This window comes from Vulpes lagopus, chromosome 7 (genome assembly GCF_018345385.1).
Source record: "Vulpes lagopus strain Blue_001 chromosome 7, ASM1834538v1, whole genome shotgun sequence".
NCBI classification, from domain to species: Eukaryota; Metazoa; Chordata; class Mammalia; order Carnivora; family Canidae; genus Vulpes; species Vulpes lagopus.
Window position 1 is genome coordinate 8,509,644 of NC_054830.1, and position 22,731 is coordinate 8,532,374.

A 22,731-nucleotide genomic window follows, 5' to 3' on the forward strand; every position below is an offset into this window, starting at 1 on the left:
CCAGCATGGAGCCCAACACAGGGCTTGAACTGACAACCCTGAGATCAAGACCTGAGCTGAGATCAAAAGTCAGATACTTAATCGCCTGAACTGCCAAGGTACCCCAGCTCCTTCTTTTTCCCATAATTTTCCTTCACATGCTTCAGGAAAGCATCTTGGCTCTTAGAGGGCTTAACATGCTCAATATGTACATTAATCCTTTCAGCAAAAACTCTGCTCTAAACCTGTGTGTCTACAATAGTGTCAATAGTGTGCTGGGTCAGAACATTGTAGACTCTTCCAGATTTGCTATGGTGACATTTGTGGGGCATTCTTTTTCAAACAGTGCCCATTCCTTTCATGTCTACAATAGCACCTCTCTTGTAGATTCACATGTATGTGGCTAAAGGAATAATTCCATGTGTTCTAAAAGGCCTAAAGAACATATGGCAGGTGCCTCTCTTCTTTCTCTTTGTATTGGTCATTTTGGCAAATTACTGGAAGATGGTGGTTCTGGGCCAAAAGGCCATAATGGGATGTTTTACTAAATATTTCAAGGGAAAAATCACAGAAGCATTCATTAGAGGATAAAAATGCACATACTTTTATTGATGTAGAATCAAACTTAACTGAAAACATACTAAGTGATTTTGCTCAGCTACAAATAATGTGAAACACCCAGGATCTGCCTGATGTGAGGAAGATGTCAGTTCTCAGAGGTAAGTACAGGGTCACAGCCGTCACTGCACAGTGCAGAATAACTCCCATACAGTTCTTTTGGACTGCACCAGTGTAGGAATCAGGAACACACAGTCACTAGAGGTATTAACAGAACAAGGTATTAACAGAACAATCTACACAGATTATGCCCTTATATGAATATGATCTAGAGAAATTGGCAGTAGCACTTCAGAGAATATTCTCAAACATGACAGTAAAAATCTGCTTCCTGGTGTACACGTTAGAGCTTCCAGGAAAATCTAAACTGCATTGGATCTTCAATGTTAAACTTTGGGGGAGGGGTGCCTGGGTGGCTCAGTTGATTAAGCATATGCTTTTGGCTCAGGTCATTATCTCAGGGTCCTGAAATGGAGCCCTGCATCAGGCTCCCTGCTCAGTGGAAGCCTGCATCCCCCTCTGCCTCTGTAGCTCTCCCTGTTTGTGCTCTCTCTCTGTGAAATAAATAAATTAATTAATTAATTAATTAAATTTTTTAAGAAGGTAGAATATATATTATATGTGTCATAAATAATGAGCAATATAGATTATATAAAGTATATAATATATAATAATTATATAATTTAAAGCATATATATATAATGGATAAGGCATATGCAGTACTTGCCACAGGAAGATGGTAGGAAAAGAATCAACAAATACCAAGTGTCATTTTTCAATGTTCCATTTCTTTTTTTTTTTTTTAAGATTTTATTTATTTATTCATGAGAGACACAGAGACAGAGAGAGGCAGAGACACAGGCAGAGTGAGAAGCAGGCTCCATGCAGGGAGTCCGATGTGGGACTGGATCCTGGGACTCCAGGATCACACCCTGGGCCGAAGGCAGGCGCTAAAACGCTGAGCCACCCAGGGATCCCTCAATGTTCCTCTTCTTACAGAAAAATTCATGATTAAAAATTAAACCTGCTTATTAGAATTACACGTCAATTTTTTCATGGGTCCAACAAACTTCAAAAATAGAAATACAAACATTTTAAAAACTAAAGGGGAAAATTACCTATTAATTTTAGGAACTGTGGCTTAATGAGCACTTACAAAATGACCACACATCCATGTTTACTTTCAAAATGAAATAGAAATCCATATTACAGAGAATCACTTTAAGAATGAGCCACTGAAAAAAAAAAAATAAATAAATAAAAAAAAAAAAAAAAAAAAAAAAGAATGAGCCACTGAGAGATGCCTGGGTGGCTCAGTGCTTGAGTGCTTGCCTTCAGCTCAGGGCATGATCCCAGGGTCCTGGGATTGAGTCCTCCATCAGGCTCCCCATAGGGAGCCTGCTTCTCCCTCTGCCTATATGTCTGCCTCTCTATTTGTGTGTCTCTCATGAATAAATAAATAAACAAAATCTTTAAAAAAAAAAAAAAAAAGGAGCCACTTGGTGGCTCAGCTGGCCCACACTGGGCTCCACACTGGGTGTAGAGCCTACTTTAAAAGAAAAAAAAAAAAAGGAATAAACCATTGTAACTGTTTCACAACATATATATATCAAACCACCATGCTGTATGTCTTAAACTTATACAGTGATACATGTCAATTATTTCTCAATAAAACTGGAAAAAAAGAATAAACCATTGATAAAGGCAATATATGTAGAACATTAATAATTTTTTTCAGGGGATCCCTGGGTGGCGCAGCAGTTTAGCACCTGCCTTTGGCCCAGGGCGCGATCCTGGAGACCTGGGATCAAGTCCCATGTCAGGCTCCGGGTGCATGGAGCCTGCTTCTCCCTCTGCCTGTGTCTCTGCCTCTCTCTCTCTCTCTCTCTCTGTGTGACTATCATAAAAAAAAAATAATAATAATAATAATAATTTTTTCAGGTTGTGAATTTGGGGGAATATTATACACTAATTAATTTACACCAGAATAATATGATTTCTTTCCAGTGCAATTTTCACATGACTTTGAAAATATTTGTTAAAATCAAAAAGTTTCCTATGTTGTTCATTTACAAGGTATCTATCTTATAAATTAAAAATTATGTCCTTGTAAGGATGTGGGGGCAAGTGAATTTTCCTACAATGTTTACATTCAATACAATTCTCCCAGTGTGAGTTCTTCAGTGGCTTCTGAAGGAAATGCACTGATGGCTTTCTCACATTCCTTATGTTAATGTGGTTTCTCTCCATGTGCCTTCTTGTATACTTCAGAAGGTCATTCAAGAGACACCTGGGTGGCTCTGTGGTTGAGCACCTGCCTTTGGCTCAGGGTGTGATCTGAGGGTCCCAGGATCGAGTCCCACATTGGGCTTCCGGCATGGAGCCTGCTTCTCCCTCTGCCTATATCTCTGCCTCTCTCTGTGTGTGTCTATCATGAAAAAATAAATAAAATATTTTTTAAAAAAGTCATTTAATAAATAAAGGCTTTTCTGAAATGCCTCAGATTCATAGAGTTTCTCTAATATGAGGCCTTTTATGTATATGACCATAATAAGACTTTACCATACAGTTTTCATTCATGCGGTTTCCCTGCAGGGTGAGTTTTTCAAGTATTCAGAATGAACTGAAACAACTGAAGGTTTGCCCACTTTCCTTGCATTCACATGGCTACTCTCCATTGAATTCTTTCACGGTTTTGAAAGAACTGGAACAGGGCACCTGGCTGGCTCAGTCAGAAGAGTGTGTGACTCTTGATTGTGGGGTCGTGAGTTCAAGCCCGATGTTAGGTGTAGAGATTACTAAAAAGAAAAAGAGAGAAAGATTACTTAAAAAAAAAAAAAAAAAAAAAGAACTGAACTAACAGCTTTACTACAATGTTTACACTGATAGGGTTTCTCCCCAGTGTGAGTACATTCATGGGTTCACAATGAACTAGGACAACTGAAGGCCTGCCCACACTCCTTGCATTTACAAAGTCCATCTCCAGTGTGCTTGATCATGTGCTTTTGAATGTTTGAGAAACAAATGAAGACTTTCCCACACTGCTTACTTACATATATAGGGTTTATCCTCAGTATGTCTTCTTTCATGGTTTTGAAGGAAACGAGGAAAACCGAAGGCTTTACCACATTCCTTATATTCAGGAGGGTTTTTTCTAGTAGGAGTTCTTTCATGATTTTGACAGGACCAGGAAGAACTAAAGACTTTGCCACATTCCTTACATTCATACAGCTTTTCTTCACTGTGTGTCTTTTCATGACATCCAAAGTAATTGGGACAATTGAAGACTTTCCCACATTCCTTACATTCTTGAGGCTTCTCTCCTATGTGATTTCTTTCCTGTTTTTGAAAGGAATTTGGAAAACCGAAGGCTTTATCACATTGTTTATATTCATATGGTTTCTCTCCAGTGTGAGTTCTTTCATGAATTCAAAGTAACTGAGGCAACTAGAGACTTTCCTACAGTGCTTACATCTCTATAGGGCTGCTCTCCAGTGGGAGTTTGCTCAGGCTTTTGAAAGTTTTTTAGGGATCCCTGGGTGGCGCAGCGGTTTGGCGCCTGCCTTTGGCCCAGGGCGCGATCCTGGAGGCCCGGGATCGAATCCCACGTCGGGCTCCCAGTGCATGGAGCCTGCTTCTCCCTCTGCCTGTGTCTCTGCCTCTCTCTCTATCTCTCTGTGACTATCATAAATAAATAAAAAAAATTTTTTTTAAAGTTTTTTAAAGTTATGGTGATGTTTTTGAAAGTTGTGGCAATATCTGAAAGTCTCTCCACACTGTTTACATTAAGAGGGTTTCTCTCCAATGTGAATCCTTTCATGGACTTGAATAAACTGGCGATGCTTGAAGGATTTCCCACAGTACTTACTTTTATAAGGCTTCCTTCATATTCCTGATACTCATGTGGTTTGTGTCCAGTGTGAGATCTCATATGCTTGGTAAAGGATGGATGATGCATGAACACTTGTCCACACAAACTGAATTCGCATAATTTTATCCCAGTAGGAGTCTTCTTTTTCTGATTGTGATTTACAACCTGGCTGAAAGTCTCTCCACACTGACAAACTTCTTTACTTTTACAGAGTCCCTCTATCACATGCCTGCTACAAGAAATGAAAAGCATATCACTAACAGCTCCTTATTAATGACTTCATATTTATTAATGGTTATTACAATGCTTTTAAAACTTAACCATTTTCAAAAATGTGTATATTTTTGCACTTTCTGATTAGAAGTGAATATGCTAAATGCTCTTCAAGCTATTATCAAAAGTGATATTTATTTCAAACATTGAACATCTAGGCCTGTGAGGAAAAAATTTTGATGAAAATATTCTAAAATAAATTTGAAAATGAGCTTATTTCTTTGCATGTTTTTAAAAGTTCATGACAATGGGATCCCTGGGTGGCGCAGCGGTTTGGCGCCTGCCTTTGGCCCAGGGCGCGATCCTGGAGACCCAGGATTGAATCCCACGTCGGGCTCCCGGTGCATGGAGCCTGTTTCTCCCTCTGCCTCTCTCTCTCTCTCTCTCTCTCTCTCTCTCTCTCTGTGACTATCATAAATAAATAAAAATTAAAAAATAAATAAATAAATAAATAAAATAAAAGTTCATGACAAACCTTAATTTTCTCTCAGAACATTTTGTTCTCATGTGAGTAGGATTTGTCCTTAGATTTGTCTCGTGATTTTCTTTTTTGTCATATTCTTCACATTTTTCTCCTAAAATTCAGATATGGGAAAACATTATAAGTTATGAAAGGTTATAGAAAAATTGCTAGAGTCTAGGTCCATGATGAGATGTGACCATGCCTGGTTTATTTAACAACTGATGAGCAAGTAACACTGGATCTCTAGCTGACCAAGTAAGTAAGAATGTTGTCATCTATAGGGATAGGTGAGATGGACAGCACCTATGGTGGTCTATACTCATTTCATAAGAAATTCACATAGGACTTTGATTTCTCAACATTTATTCTATGACTTGGTCATCGGACGCTTCCTCTCCAGCCACACTCACTTTATGAATTTAACAGCATCATGAACACAGGAATTCACTGCAACATTTTTATGGTGATCACTTCAAGTCTCCATTGCTATCCATTGTTAGGGAACAGAACATCCTGGAGAAATGCTATACAAATGAAAGAATACTTCCATCTTAAGACCATCAATTCTTAAAAAAAAAAAAAAAAAAAAAAAGACCATCAATTCTTTGTGAGAAAAACTTTCATCTTCTTTTTTTAAAGATTTTATTTATTTATATATTTATTTTTTTAGAGCATAAGCAGGGGGAGGGGCAAAAGGAAGACAGGGAGAGAGTATCTTTTATTTTTTATTTTATTTTTTTAAAGATTTTATTTATTCATGAGAGAGAGAGAGGCAGAAGGAGAAGCAGGCTCCATGCAGGGAGCCCGATGTGGGACTCGATCCAGGGATTCCAGGACCACACCCTGGGCCGAAGGCAGGCACCACCCAGGGATCCCCCGGGAAGAGAGTATCTTAAGCAGACTCTGTGCTGAGCATAGAGCCCAGTGCAGGGCCCAACCCTACAACCCTGAGATCACAATGAAATCAACAGTTAGATACTCAACCAACTAAGCCACCCAGGTGCTCCACAACTCTTTCTTAAATACCCACTATACCACACAGTACATGAAGCACAGGGTCACAAGTGCATATTATTTTATGAACAAACACAGGGAAAAAAATGGTAGTTTTTTCTTCTATTCCCATCCCCAAACATGAGAGGCCAGGAGAATCCAAACTGTTACAATACCCAGCTGGCCAGAATGTCTTGAAGTCCCCCAGACCATTACAATCATATCCAGCTGGATGAACAAGATTATTCTTACAGGGAGTATACTTATAATATATTATCATTATAATTTGTATAATATTTATCACTGATTCATTTTTACCTTTTCTGTCTCATTTCATAGACTAGGAAGATAGTCAGAATATATAACTCAGATATGAGAAAAAGGCATGACAACTTAAACATCTCCCAAGTCCATATACTCATGAGTCTCAAAGTTGCCTCCTGCTAATTTACAGGATACAAAGGCACACATAGTGAGATGCTAAGATACCAGAAGAGATTTTCCAACAGAATCTTATCACTCTAACCAAGGCCTTGGTGACCTTGAGAAACATGTTAGACATGGAATTTGCAAGGGACTTCACTGAATTCTGTGAATTTGATAATATGAAACATAGAGTTCAACAGTGCTTTCCTCCAAAAACCTCACCAAATCCCCTTTTTCCATTTCTGTTGCAAGTGGTCTCCAACCAGCCACTCTAGAGGCTTTCCTCCCAACTTCACTCATTTCTGAGTTCTTTCGCTGGGAAGGCAGCAGGATAGCCCATCCCAAGCACAGGAATCCCTCAATGGATTAGTTCCTCTAAATGCTGGTCCCTCAAAGAGATCAGTAACCCAATGATGTCCATGTCAAAGGAACAGAGAAATTCTAGTACTAGCAATTCTATTCTAGCAATTCAGCCCAGCATTTCTAATGCTAAGATTGACTTATTCTGTAGAGTGACAGCAAACTAGAAACCTCTCTTGTGGACCCAGGGAATAATGAGCTGACTGGGTCAGTTCTAACAACTCTTTCCACATGGGAACTGCAGAGCATGCTCACAAACAGTTCTATTATCTAGTGTGAGGTAGAGAGTGAACATTAGCAGCCCTGAGATTGCTTACCCTTAGAAATCCTGGATGACAAAGTTCATCCTTTGCTGGTGTCTGGGAAACGGGATTTCGGGAGTGACCTCACCAACCGTATCAATGAGTGTCTCAGTGTGTCTAAAACATTTATGCAAACATGGTACATGGTAAATTCCTGTCTTCCTTTTTGAGAATCTGTTATTGTTACACCTTAAGCAGAGGGGCTGATATGATCAGCCACCCCAAAATCACTCTGGACACCGAGTCTCTACAAAGCTTCCCTGGTAGACATTTCGCTTGTGTACTCACAACTTGTTGCTTGAAGAATTGAGCCTATCCTCTGTGATTACACTGAGACTACATTTGAAAGCTTGCTCCTGGTTTCTTCCACAGCAATTTTTTTTAAGATTCTATTTATTAAAAAAAAAAAGATTCTATTTATTTTTTAAAAGATTTATTTATTTATTCATGAGAGACACACAGAGAGAGGCAGAGACATAGGCAGAGGGAGAAGCAGCCTCCCTGCAGGGAGCCCAATGTGGGACTTGATCCTGGATCCTGGGATCACGCCCTGAGCAGAAGGCAGATGCTCAACCCCTGAGCCACTCAGGCATCCCAACGATTTTATTTATTTATTCATGAGAGACACACAAAGAGAGAGGCAGAGACACAGACATAGAGACAAGCAGGCTCCTCACAGGGAGCCCAATGCAGGACTTGATCCCTGGACTAGGATCACGCCCTGAGCCGAAGGCAGATACTCGACCACTGAGCCACCCAGGTGTCCCTTCCATAGCAAATTTTAATTCAGTGCCAAACAAAACTAATAAAAAAATATAATAAATTTCCATTGAATGCCTTGTTTGAGAGCCCAACACTGTATATTCTGGGAAATGAAATGACTCCCTTTATTACTCTGAGTTGTGTCTGGAACTCTGACATACATGAGGAGTGTCCTGGTGAGGCTATAGTATATGTAGAGAAAAGAGCCACTTTGATAATGAGGGTAACTATGGCAACGCTTCCCAGTTACCCAAAGATGCAACTCAGAGTAGCAAATAGGTGAGTGCTATTGGTACTACTGGTGAGTGTAAAAATGAATATTGTGTGGTCACTTGTGATGACCCTTGGGCCTATTCCTTCATAAAACATCCTACTTAAGACATGAAAAGCAACATCTTTGCCTGAGCTCCATCATGTACTAGTGTGGTGATGTTATACCTAATGTCTATGAATTTCCATTGCTTTTCCCTCAAGTAATCCTATGGGAGGACCTCCTCCAGTACTAGGGCATCTCACAAGAGGAAAGGGAGGGAGACCCTCTCCCTCAGGAGGAATATCATAGAGGGCAAACATCTGCTCTACCATGTCTCAAGTGGGTCTATGTACTGAGTCCTTGGGGTGCTGTTTCCAGATTCCAAGGCAAAATAGACCACTGGATAGGTGGTCATATACTCAAAGCTATCTACTAAAGACAACCCCTTAAGCAGAAGTAACTGCAGCCCTACTGACATATAGTGTGAGGCCTATGGCAAGTTCTTGCATCAGATACCTATAGACAACTTAAAGCAGCACAAGTAACTCCAGGAAACATAAGATGAAGTCAATGAAGTCTCTAGTGAGGGAGTCTGTGGGTCCTAGGAGTGCCAATTACATGATGATTTGAAGAGCCTCCACCCATTTGTGGTACAGGAGTCCATTAGAGCGGAGCCAATTTGCAATTAATAAGCATAAATGGGTTCAAGTAAGATTTGTAAACAAGGAATATGTTACCTCTGGAACAAAAAAATGTAGCAGATGTTGTGGGTGCTGGGGGGAGGGCAGCTATTTTGTCATGCTATCATGGAAGCATAGGGTTCAGATTATCAATAAGTTCCAGAAATTTAGGGGGGTCCCTTGGTGGCTCAGTGGTTTGGCGCCTGCCTTCGGCCCAGGGCGTGATCCTGGAGTCCTGGGATCGAGTCCCACATCGGGTTCCCTGCACGGAGCCTGCTTCTCCCTCTGTCTGTGTTTCTGGTCTCTCTCTCTCTCTCTCTCTCTCTCTGTCTCTCCTGAATAAATAAATTTTTTTTTTAAAGTTCCAGAAATTTAACAAAGTTGGCAGTGCTCACTTTATATGCATGACAATGTTCTACTTTTTGCTAGCCACTCTTTTTGGTATTTGAATTTCCTATAAGTCCTTGGAGGAGGAGGAAGTCATTAATGTAATGTGGCACCTGTGTTCTTGGAGCACTTAGGACACAGTTCAGATCTTGCCTGCAATGACTGTGTGGGATGGCAAAGGTGTTCAAGATCTGTCAGGAAAACTCATTAAAGGTATATTCTGTTCCTTCAAAGTGAAGGCTGTTGAGACAGAACAGAACCCACTGAATCTGTGGTGGCAGGATAGCTGCCTGTTGGTCCTAAGTGGGAGTCAGTAATTTCCATAAAGCTGGGGACTGGGCATAGAGGTCTATTGGGTGCAACCACAGCTACAAGGTGGTGGTAATCCACTGGGAGGTATCATTTGTTCATTCCAGATTTAACACACAAAATTCAGCTGTTCATAGGAGAGGCACTGGGAATAATCAACCCTAAGCAGACTTTGTATATGCTTTCAATACTTCTAGGGCCTGTGCAATTTCCACTGGGCCATATCAAGCACTCTATTTGAAGGATAAGGTTCATGGGGTCCCATTTTTTCAAGATCATTTGTAAGTGGCAATGGCTTTCTTTAATTTTAGTCTACGAATCATTTGTTCAGAGCTTCCCAGCTCACTATGGGATATTTTAGGACAGTACGTACTATGACCATGGGCGTTTAGACAGGATCATACTTCTGATGGCCAAGGAGAATAGCTGTTCTATTTGTCCCCTACAGTTACAGCCCTGAGATCCTCGGGGGCACCCTGCTTAAATGTAGTGAGATCCCAGGTAGATCTGTAATTTGAGACCTAGTATTGATTAACTGCTTGAAGGTTTCTGGGTTAGTGCATTACATCACACAGAAAAATCAATCTGAAAAAAAAATTAATCTGGAATTTATGTTGTAGAGGCTGAAAAGCCAATCAGTGGACCTTTATCTGCTTTGTTATGTCAGTTCTTTTTGTATATTTTGGATTTCCAAATGGGTCAAGTCATAAACCTTTGTTTCAGTATTATTTTCTTTTGTTCCCTCCTTCCTGTCTTCCTCTGTTTTTTTTTTTTTAAGATTTTATTTATTTATTTATTCATGAGAAACAGAGAGAGAGAGGCAGTGATACATGCAGAGGGAGAAGCAGGCCCCATGCAGGGAGCCCAACGTGGGACTCCATTCCCAGTATCCAGGATTATGCCCAGGGCTGAAGGCGGCGCTAAACCGCTGAGCCACCCAGGCTGCCCTCTGGTTTTTTTTTTGTTGTTGTTGTTATTGTTGTTGTTGACTGGATGTACTTTGGGGGAAGGGAGTGTCCTCTCTAGATTGGAATATATATATATATATATATATATATATATATATATATATATATATAAAGTTTCTTTCTTTCCTCAGAGACCCTCAAAGCAGTGCCATCAGGATTAGGAGACTCCCTGATGACAACTGGTTGCCTTATAGGATTTAAGGACCCTGGACTTAAGTTAGGTTTGAATTAATCCCTTTGCTGTGCCACAGGGGGACCTGTGTTGTCCCCTATACCTAGAGGCTCAGGATCTTTGCAATAGTAGAGACCTCATCTACAGAGGGAAACTCTAAAGAGAAATAAGAATGAAGAGTGGGTGATGGAATGTGAGTGGCGGCAGCAGCAGCAGCAGAGGGATTTAAGGGTCCTGGTGAACCCTCTAGGGTTAAGGGTCTGGACTCAGCTTGTATTCTAATGGCCACCTTTCTCCTTTCTCATCTTTATCTCTCTCTTTTTAAAAAGATTTTCTTAAAAAAAAAAAAAAAATAAGGGCAGCCCCGGTGGCTCAGCAGTTTAGCGCCGCCTTCAGCCCGGGGTGTGATCCTGGAGACCCAGGATCGAGTCCCACATCGGGCTCCCTGCATGGAGCCTGCTTCTCCCTCTGCCTGTGTCTCTGCTTCTCTCTCTCCTCTCTGTGTATTCTCATGAATAAATAAATAAAATCTTTAAAATAAAATAAATAAATAAATAAATAAAAAGATTTTCTTTATTTATTTGAGAGAGGGAGAGAAAGCATGAGCAGAGTGTAGGAGCAGAGGGAGAGGAAGAAATAGACTCCCCACTGAGCAGGGAGCCCAATGTGGGACTCTATCCCAGGACCCTGGGATCATAACCTTAGCTAAAAGCAAACACTTAACTGACTGATCCACTCTTGTCTCTTTTTAAATGACAGATGTTTCAGGACACCTAGGTAGCTCAGCAGCTGAGCTTCTCTGCCTTTGGCTCAGGGCATGATCCTGGGATCAAGTCCCGCATCGGGCTTCCTGTGGGGAGACTGCTTCTTCCTCTGCCTATGTCTCTGCCTCTCTCTGTGTGTCTCTCATGAATAAATAAATAAAATCTTTAAAATAAAATAAAATAAATGACAGTTGTTTTAGGAGCAATCCCCATTCGGCCCTCCTCTTCCACAGGGTATACTCTCCTCTGCCACTCCCATTCCCCTGGTATATCTAGACCAACTCAGCTCCTGTCATAGTTTCATTCTAAAACATAGGTAGACACTGGCAAAGACCCTAAACCAGGACCACATTGAGGAGAGCCCTGAACCTATACTCCTGTTCCCAAATGCCTAGGAAGGGCAGCTTAGGTGGCTCAGCGGTTTAGTGCCTGCCTTCAGCCCAAGGCGTGATCCTGGAGATCCGGGATCCAGTCCCATGTCGGGCTCCCTGCATGAAGCCTGCTTCTCCCTCTGCCTGTGTCTCTGCCTCTCTCTCTCTCCCTCTCTCTCTCTCTCTCTATCTCTCTCTCTCTGAGTGTGTGTGTGTCTCTCGTGAATAAATAAATAAAAACTTTAAAAAAATGCCTAGGAAATCTCCAAACTGCCAACTCAGATAAACCTAATCTAGACCTAACGCTTGATGGGGTCACGAATGCAGCACAGGCCAGCACAGGTCACAGCATAAGCTCCCCCAGCACCCTGCAGCTCACAGTATATGACCTCATCAAACAGCAGAGCAGATGAGCAAGTCAGAGCAAGAGAAGACAGAACCATGGGTCATGGTCATGTATGGACGCTGCTCAGAGCATCAACTGTTATGGTCACCTGCAGATGTGCGATTCAGACAGAGAGCAGTGTCCCACATGTGGGCTCACCTGTACAGATAAGAGAAGAAAAAGCTTATGACTCCCAAAATAAAGAGCTCAGCTCTGAAATGGCATCAGAAAGCGAGGAAATGAGCCTGGCCTGGGTTTTCACTGCAGTTGTGCAAGAGTTCTGTACACAAGCAGGAACTTTTCTGGTTGGAATATCCCACCTGCTCTAGAGGAGAGACCACCTAGGCTTTTTCATTCACTCATCCAGCAGGGAGCACAAGGGGCAGAGGGCAGAGGGCAGGGTGAGGCTTAATTAAGCTCTTAGCTTAAGAGCCTGAAGACTTGTTCCAAGAATAAATAAACATAAAGAAAATAGGAATTTGTAATTGCTTGTTTTAATATTAAGAAACCCTCCCCAAATCAAATAATCCAATCAGGAAATGGGCGGAACACATGAACAGACATTTCTCCAAAGAAGACATACAAATGGTCAACAGACACATGAAAAAATGCTCAACATCACTCAGCATCAGGGAAATACAAATCAAAACCACAATGAGATATCACTTCACACCAGTCACAATGGCTAAAATGAATAAGTCAGGAAACAAATGTTGGCAAGGATGCAGAGAAAGGGGAACCCTCTTACACTGCTGGTGGGAATGCAAGCTGGCCCAGCCACCCTGGAAAACAGTATGAAGGTTCCCCAAAAAGTTAAAAATAGAGCTACCTTACGATATAGCAAGTGCACTACTACATATTTACCCCAAAGATACAAATGTAGTGCTCTAAAGGGGCACCTGCATCCCAATGTTTATAGCAGCCATGTCCACAAGAACCAATAAAGAAAATGTGTATATATATATATATATTAGCCATCAAAAAAATGAAATATTGCCTTTTGCAATGACATGAACGGAACTAGAGGGGATTATGCTTAGCAAAATAAGTCAATCAAAGAGACAAATATATGACTTCACTCATGTGGAATTGAAGAAATAAAACAGAGGATCATGGGGAAGGCAGGGGAAAATAAAACAAGATGAAATCAGAGAGGGAGACAAACCATAAGAGACTCTTAATCATAGGAAACAAAATGAGGTTTGCTAGAAGGGAGGTGGGGGGATGGGGTAACTGGGTGACAAGCATTAAGGAGGACATGTAATATAATGAGCACTGGGTGTGATATACAACTGAGGAATCACTGAACTCTACCTCTGAAACTAACAATACATTATATATTAATAAATTGAATTTAAATTAAGAAAAAGGAAACCTTAACAGGAGGCTCAAGAAATGGTCTAGAGGGATCTAGGATTTATGAGCATTGAGTCTTCTTAAGTTAGACTTCCTGTCTTACAGATTTCCTTATAATAAAGACATATTTATATTCTTTATTTTTAACTTTCATATATGAGAAGCCATTCTAAGGGGTGTCTAGGTGGTTCAGTCAGTTAAACTACTGAGTCTTGATTGCAGCTCAGGTCAAGATCGTGTGGTCACAGGATCAAGCCCCAGGATTGAACTGAGGTGCAAGACAGGCTCCGCGCTCAGTACTGAGTCCACTCCAGATTCTTTCTCCCTCTGGCCCTCCCCCATCCTCTTAAATAAACTAACTGAATCTTTTTTAAAAAGCCATTCTAAGATTTAATTCCTTATAACACTAACAGATACAAAAGTGTAAACCACACAAAATAAAAATTCTCAAGTCTCTTTTCCCTCCTCAAGTCTCTTTCAAACACAACATGGAGCAGTGTAGTTTGTCCTTCCTCTATATCACCACTTGGGATATTTTCTATTTTCAGGATTAAGTAGCATATAGAGGTTTGAGTGTAGCTCCTTAAATGCATTGGATTTTCAAAGATTAATATAAGCTTTGAGCAGTTTTCCTCACATCAATTAAAACAGGAATTTAGGGGCGCCTGGTGGCTCAAAGTCTGTTGAGCATCTGACGGTGTCTCAGATCATGATCTCAGGGTCCTGGATCAAGCCCCATGAGGAGCTCCTCACTGAGAGGTAGTCTGTTTCTCCCTCTCCTTCTGTCCCTGCCTCTACTTCTGTGTGTGTGCATGCTCATGCATACACTCTCTCAAATAAATAAAATCTTAATTAAAAAAAAAATGAATTCAATTGCTTTTAGCCTGTTGAGTGTCAATGTTCTCTAGGGACACACAAACAAAAACTGATCCTAAAATGAAAAGTGACCTGAGAACTTAAATGAATGCTACTTAAATAAATTCTACTTGGTTTCCAGAATTTTCTAGCTTTCCTCACACCCTATCTCTCAATCAACTTACAGTTTAGGAGCCCAAGCACTGGGGGAAACCAGAGTCAAAGGGCTGCCCTCATCAATCAATAAAAGAATCCAAAGGAAAGAAACACTGGACTCAGCACAGATGAGCAGCCTGCTTCCCCCAGGACAGAAGGAAAGCCACATTCAGAAGGTTCCACATTCTAGACTGTCCCGGTGGAGACAGAAGCCCTGGAGTGGCTCAGTCTTTGGTGAGGGAGGGTAGGGACACCTGAGCAGTCACAGGAATGACCTCTGGGTGCCCCACACACCCTCCCCTCCCTGGAGCATGATGGATCCGCTCCCTCCCTCAGGCTTCCATTCTCACAGGTGTGGAAACTCTCAGCAGAATTCAACTCAAGGTTCTGACCCAAAATAACTGCCCCAGTCACTGACTCTAATCCAGAACACAGAATTTGATTTTCCCAGACTTTCTCAATGTAAACAATTCACACTCTGAGGTGCACCTATGTTATGGATGCAAAACTCCAATTTATATCTAGAAAAGGCCCAAGGAGTCAGCCCGGGTGGCTCAGCGGTTTAGCGCCACCTTCAGCTCAGGGCGTGATCATGGAGATCCAGGATCCAGTCCCACGTCGGGCTCCCTGCATGGAGCCTGCTTCTCCCTCTGCCTGTGTCTCTGCCTCTCTCTCTCTCTCTGTCTCTCATAAATGAATAAATAAATAAAATCTTAAATAAAAATAGAAAAGGCCCAAAGGAACAGCAGTTACAACCTCAAAAAGGTTCCCATTACCACTTTGCTCTAACACACCCAACTTCACACATGCAACCCCAGATTTCCAGGCCTCTGTAAACTTCTCAACATAAAGAGCTCCTTCCTTGGTGCCTAAGAGCAGGCAGGACTCCAGCAGGGGGAAGATTCCCCAAGGCCAAGTAGGCCTTCAACTACTTCCCTTTTCAAGCTGGGAGGTGGGGCGGGGAGCTTATTTTAGAAACGCAAGCCTCTGCTTCCCCTGGAGGTACTTTGGATCACCACTGATATTTTAAGTGACACAAACTCATTGTTTGAACAATCCAGCAAAATTACTCAAACCTGGCATTTCTATAAGGAGGGAAGAAAACTGTAAGGCGCTTCGATTGCTCAATATGAAACCCCCCCTAAGTGGGATGCCTGGGAGGTCAGCCGTTTTGTGTCTGTCTGCCATTGGCTGGGGCATGATCCCGGAGTCCGGGATTAAGTCCCACATCAGGCTCCCTGCATGGAGCCTGCTTCTCCCTCTGCCTATGTCTCTACCTCTCTCTCTCTCTCTCTCTCTGTGTCTCTTGTAAAGAAAGAAAGAAAGAAAGAAAGAAAGAAAGAAAGAAAGAAAGAAAGAAAGAAAGAAAGAAAGAAAGAAAAGAAACCCCACAAGTAATTATTAGATTCAAAAAAAGATTAAGGGTGCCTGGTTGGCCCAGTCAATTAAGTTTTGACTTAGGCTCAGGGGACAATCTCAGGTTCCTGGGATTGAGGCCCCAGTAGGGCTCCTTGATTAGCAGGGAATCTGCTTGTCCCTCTCCTTCTGCTCCTCCCCCTTTTTGTGCTCTATCTCCCAAATAAATAAATAAAATCTTTAAAAAACAAATAAAATTCAATGAAAAATGTTAATTATTTTTTAAAGCTAATTATTATTTCCAGGGCAAGAAAAAGTTTTATAAACTCTTTTTAAAAAAAAAAAAAACTCTTAATTATACTTGAACACTTCTGGTCTGCACATATAAGCCCTGGAAATCCATTGAACAAACCAAAATTAAAAAAAAAAAAAAAGATTTAAGAATGTTACTCACCCATGGTATGAGGAGAAAAGGTGAGCAAGAATTTTTAATACAAGCAGGGGGACCAGGGATCCCTGGGTGGCGCAGCGGTTTGGCGCCTGCCTTTGGCCCAGGGCGCGATCCTGGAGACCCGGGATCGAATCCCACGTCGGGCTCCCTGCATGGGGCCTGCTTCTCCCTCTGCCTGTGTCTCTGCCTCTCTCTCTCTCTCTCTCTCTGTGACTATCATAAATAGATAAAAATTAAAAAAAAAAAAAAAAGCAAGCAGGGGGACCTGGCTGCCTCAGGCTGGAGAGCATGCAACCTTTCCTCTTGAGGATTCTGAGTTCAAACCCCACATTGGGTGTAGAGCTTACATAAATACAGAAGACCTATTTTTAAAAATATAAAAACTAAATAATTAAAATTATACTTAAAAGAATAGTTTTTATTTATTTTTAAAGAATTTTTTTAAAAGATGTATTTATTTATTTGAGAGGGCAGAAGGAGAGAGAGAGATTCCTGAAGCAGAGTCCTCACTGAGCCCCGAGCTGGTCGCAGGGCTCCAGCACACCACCCTTACTTGACCTGAACCAAAAACCAAGAGTCCGCTGCTTAACCCACTGAACCACCCAGGTGCCTGCACCCAATAAAGAACCTGGGAGTAAAAACACAAGATTTTCACAAACGTGGGCAGCCGGGGTGGCCCAGGGCATGATCCTGGAGACCCGGGATCGAATCCCACGTCGGGCTCCCTGCATGGAGCCTGCTTCTCCCTCTGTCCCTGTCTCTGCCTCTGTGTGTGTGTGTCTCATGAATGAATGAATAAAATCTTAAAAAAAAAAATTCACAAACGTAATTCCAAGTAGTTATTCTCTGCTATCTTCAGATGTAAATATCCACAGACAAAAAAATAAACCATTTAAAATGAGCCATCCGTTCACTGTGAGAAAATGATGAACAATTAAAATATTGGGACTGTTAGAACTGCACCACAGAGAAAAAATAAGTTGGTCATGACGCTGTAAATGGAAGATGGGAATCTCACGTTTTGGCAGGCGGGGATGTACCTGAAGTTCAGGCATTTACTCCGAGCCGTAAGGAGGGCTTGGCTGGCAAACAGTCGTGGATTCCAGACCTTGCTTCCCAAACATCTGGAACGCGCAGGAGGAAACGGGCCGCCGATGGGGACCAAGGAGGGTGTGGGGACCCCACTGACCACAGCTCCTCCCACGCAGGAACGAGAACGAGTCACGATGGTCCTCTGACGACCCTCCCGCGGTCACCGCACAGTCGGACACGCTGCCGCGGGCGAAGTCGGGGTGCGCAGGAATGGGGTCCCCGCTCTCGGACCTGCCGGCACGCCACGCGCCGGAGGGGATCGGGGTCTGAGCGGCGCCACCTGGGCCTCGAGTCCGCAGACGCGCGGGAGATGAGCGCGGGGAGGCCAGTCGGGCCACCGCGGATTCGCGCCTGCTGAGAGCGACACGTCGTCACCCGACACCACGGGCGCACCACCCTTTGTACGTTTCCTGGGTTACCCAATGGCTTCCCTTTACTCCCGCGGACGAAGGAATCACAGCGGAACAGAAGCGAGGCCAGGGCAACGTGGGCCCTAAAGGCAAGTGACCTGGGGTACCCAGCGAGGCTGAAAAGAGCAGACCTCCGCCTCGGTGGCGCAGCAACGCCCCACCCACCGCCCCGCCGCCGCCTCTGATTGGACAGTTCGCAAGGCCTTCCCCCCCACACCTGAGTGACAGCCGGGTCGGAGGTTAGGTGTCTGAGCCTAACACCTGCTATTAAGTTTTTTTTTTTTTTTAATTTATGATAGTCACACACACAGAGAGAGAGAGAGAGAGAGAGAGAGAGAGAGAGAGAGAGGCAGAGACACAGGCAGAGGGAGAAGCAGGCTCCATGCACCGGGAGCCCGACGTGGGACTCGATCCCGGGGCTCCAGGATCGCGCCCCGGGCCAAAGGCAGGCGCTAAACCGCTGCGCCACCCAGGGATCCCAACACCTGCTATTAAGACGCCGGGTCCGCGGACCTGTGCGTGGTAACGTACTGCTTGCTGCCAGTCCACTCCTGGAAGTCTGATCCTTCTTCGCAAACACAGACACTTAAAAATCACTTCTCCAGACTCAATAGTCTAGCTCTGACCGTGCACCATAGCGTTCAGGTGGTTGAAACTACCAGGAAATTTAAAGCTTGTTTTTTGGAAAACTTTTACCCCCTTATCAGCTATTGTGTCTCTTCAGACCTCAGTAAAAAAAAAAAAAAAAAAAAAACACCACTGATCACTGCAGAAGCCAGGACTCAAGGTCATCTAGTATAGTTCCAGCCTATGAACAGGAAAGGGCCTACATTCCTTATCAATTAATCCAGCCTAAGACCCTATCCAGTTTTTACAGGGTCTCAGAGCATGTCCAAAGCGCCTTCCTATCCTAAAAGAACCTCTTTTATTTTTTTTTTTTCTAAGAGAACCTCTTAACCTCAGGAGTGGAATTTTGCCTCTTCCTGGTGGTGTCTCCACCTTAATGTCTGTTCAATGTGCATGCTCCATTTTTCCTCATGCACACCCTTTTCATATAAATATGTGTTATCACACCCCTGATTATAAAAACAACAACAACAACAACAACAACTTTCTCCCTCTTCAGGGAGGTGAATTTGAGGCTTGTCCTTATGTCCTTGTATCTCTTCCTTTGGCTGCCAAACAATCTTTCCTTGCTGCAAACCTGTTGTCTCCGTAATTAGCTTTGTTGTGCATCCGGGAGAGACTTGGGTTTGGTTACAGCTCCATTTTAGTCTTTGATTCTTGACAGCTGGACTCTGTCGTGGTTTTGCCAAAAATGTGCACAGGCACAGTGCCAGGAATGCATTAGGTGGGCATCCTTCCAGAACCTCACAGTCAGAAAAAGAACACTGGAACCAAAACAAACCAGCACTTCAGAAGAAAAATTACTTCTCGGTATTTATAATGGTTAACTTTAGAAAATGCTTCTGACATGAAAATGCAGATACCATGTGAAAATACAAACAGGACTCTTTCTCACCAGTCATCCAATCACTCCCAGTGGTCATAATCCATCCCTCTCTTGTGATTAAATTAACAAACCTGCTGATTGATGAGACTAGGATAACAGAGAATAGCATTCATTCTAACAACGATGGAATCACATTGAGAGATTACTACCTTGCAATTATTTGAGAAAATGGTCACTGTTAAGATCACCTGAGTCGAATTGAACCACCTAAATCCTCCCAGACTGCAGCAATGACCATTCCAACCAATATCCACCATGACCAAGAATTAAGAAGCATCCCTGGAGACATCTACAGGTGGCAACGGAAAGGGAGAGCTAAAGAACCATAACTAATCTCAATGAAAGGAGACAAAAAGGGCCAGTTGTCAACGAGGGCTCCTCACACAAAGGGGACACTGCAGGCAGTAGCATCATAAACCGGTCCCCCATAAAACAGAAGAGTTCTGTGGATATTCAGCTTCAAGAATCAGGAGATGGAGAAGATACTTTAATTTCAGTATCTGTTTTTCATTTGTCCATTCCAGAACTGACTTGAAAACAACAGCTAGAGAGCAGATTCCCAGGAAATCACTGATTTCCTAAAGTCAGGAACACCTCTGGATGTTTTTGTTTTATCTCCTAACTCATCTCCACCTCATATAAAACACCCACCATACTAAGAATATGCATTCACCAGAGAAGATGCCTAAGTCTAGCTCCCTGCTCTCACACTATTGAGCTGCAGGAATATGGTGCTGAAAAAGCTACATTCCATCTCTGCATTTCCCACCTTACTTTCATTTACACCTGTGGGGATTGTACAGTTCCAGTAGTGGCCCCATCTAGACAGAAAATGCTGATGTGCTTCCTGCACAGATAGTCATGAATTGTTCTGCTTCTTGGGGTGTCTGGATGGCTCAGTTGGTTAACTATCTGACACTTGAAATCACCTCAGGTCTTGATCTCAGCGTCATGATTTCAAACCACATTTTGGGCTCCATGCCAAGCATGAAGCCTACTTAAAAAATACATATACTGAATTGTTCTGCTCAGTAACAATAGGGATAGTCTGGTCCTGTCCTGAGGTCACATCATGGTGCTCTCAAAAGCCCTTTTATCGCTGTGGTTGACACACTCGACATGTTAAATCCTGAGGTTGTGTTTCTCATAAGAGCAGGTGGTTTTTGACCTCTAATCATGGCAACATGTGGGCCAGAATGTACTTAGAGTGTTGGTACATCCTGCCCTGAGGAGAGCATGTGAAAACTCAAGGCCCATCCTAAAAGATGGTCTCCTAAGCCAAACACAAAGCTCCACTTACAGAACTCAGGATTCTTTGTACATATGGAGATATTTCTCCCATGATGTTGAACTATGTATGCCCCTAATGGAATGAGTTACCCAAGGTTCAAGAAGTTGCTCTCAGCTCTGAATAAAAGACAAGGTAGCAACCGATCCATCTTGTGGTGGAAAGCATGAACTATCTGTAAATAGAACATCAAGATATGGGTTTGTATTTTGGAATATGTGGGTGGCTCAGTTGGTTAGCAGCCAACTCTTGATTTCAGTTCAGGTCATGATCTCGGAGTCCTGGGATCAAGCCCTGAGTCGGGCTCTATGCTCCATGGGAAATTGGCTTGAGGATTCTCTCTCCCTCTGCCCCTCCTACCCCAACACGCTCTCTGTTTTTATTTTTTATTTTTTTAAGATTTTAAAAAATCTATTTGTTCATGAGAGACACAGAGAGAGACAGATAGGTAGAGACACAGGCAGAGGGAGAATTAGGCTCCATGCAGGGAAGCCCAACGTGGGACTCGATCCTGGGTCTCCAGGATCATGCCCTGAGCGGAAGGCAGTGTGAAACCGCTGAGCCACCCAGGCTGTCCTTTTTCTTTTTTCTTTTGCTCTGTTTTTAAAATATTTTATTTGATAGATATATAGAGAGAACACAAGTAGGGGGAGTGGCACAGGAAGAGGGAGAAGCAGAATCCCCACTGAACAGAGAGAGCCTGATGCAGGCAGGACTTGATCCCAGGACCCTGGGATTATGACTTAAACCAAAGGCAGATGCTTAATGCACTAATCCACCCAGGTTCCCCTCTGTTTATTAAAATAAACAATCTTAAAAAATACATCTATGTTTGGATATATATATATATATATATATATATATATATATACATACATACATAGGCTCTATGCCAAATGTGGGGCTTGAACTCACAACTTTGGGATCAAGAGTTGCATGATCTAGTGACTGAGTCAAACAGATGCCCCTATTTGTATTTTTTAATTTTTTCTTCATGGTTTGATTGAAATATTGACATGGTGTTTTAGGTAGTAACAGGAGGAAGGATCAACCAAACTGTTCTATCTGGTAGAGAAGGCATGAATTACCAAAAGTGAGTAACCACAGCATTTACTTAGTGAAGATTTCAAAGTATGGGAAAGTACCACCCAAATAAATAAAAATAGTCATCACAGAATGTCATTATGAACATCACTTCTCAGTTTTACAGTCAAGTGTACTATTACATTTTTAGGGACATTGATTCATCTGCAGTGTAAAATATCCTAGACACCACTGGGAGAAGTTTTACTTCCTAATCCTAAATCTTTCTAGAGATGATGAAGACCATGACAATGAGAGTAGTAACAGGAATGCTAACACCAATATTAGATACTTTACGGAGATTTACTAAGGGTTAGGCACTCCACTCAGTACTACAGTTGGATCAGCTCTTTACTCATTAGCTTCACAGACTTCTTAGCAAGGAAGTACTAATATGATCCCATTTGATGAGAGAGGAAATGGAGGTGTAGCAGGACAGAGTGACCTGTTTCACATTACAAAGGCCATCAGTAGGGGCGCTCAGATTCAGCACCAGGCTGCCTGACTCAGACCAACCTTTGCCACTCAATAGACTTCACGTCTCATTAGGAAATTGGGACAAATGGTTCATTGCCTAGAGTGGACTCCTTTGTGTGACTCAGAAACATCTTTATTATTCTCCTCTAGCCTTATTAAAATCCCTCCTACAGGGGCACCTGGTGGCCCAGTAAGTTAAGTATCCCACTCTTGGTTTTGGCTCAGGCTGTGATCTCAGGGCTGTGAGATTGTGCTCTGCATCAGGCTCTGTACTCAGCAGAGTCTGCTTCAGATTATCTCTCTCTCCCTCTGTCCCTCTTGCTTATGTTCTCTCTAGAATCAATAAGTATTTTAAAAG

General features: G+C 42.5%; 1 protein-coding gene across 1 annotated transcript; it reads right to left on the reverse strand.

The window, feature by feature from the left end:
* Positions 1-1,574: 1,574 nt before the first annotated feature.
* On the reverse strand, positions 1,575-17,757 carry LOC121494856 (zinc finger protein 14-like). The gene is made up of 5 exons (XM_041761855.1): positions 17,551-17,757; positions 4,466-4,700; positions 3,651-3,936; positions 3,160-3,395; positions 1,575-1,621 (listed from the first exon to the last, which is right to left on the reverse strand). The coding sequence occupies exons 2-4, from the start codon at positions 4,553-4,555 to the stop codon at positions 3,325-3,327; spliced, it is 447 nt and encodes a 148-aa protein (XP_041617789.1). The 5' UTR covers positions 4,556-4,700; positions 17,551-17,757; the 3' UTR covers positions 1,575-1,621; positions 3,160-3,324.
* Between the last annotated feature and the right edge of the window lie 4,974 nt (positions 17,758-22,731).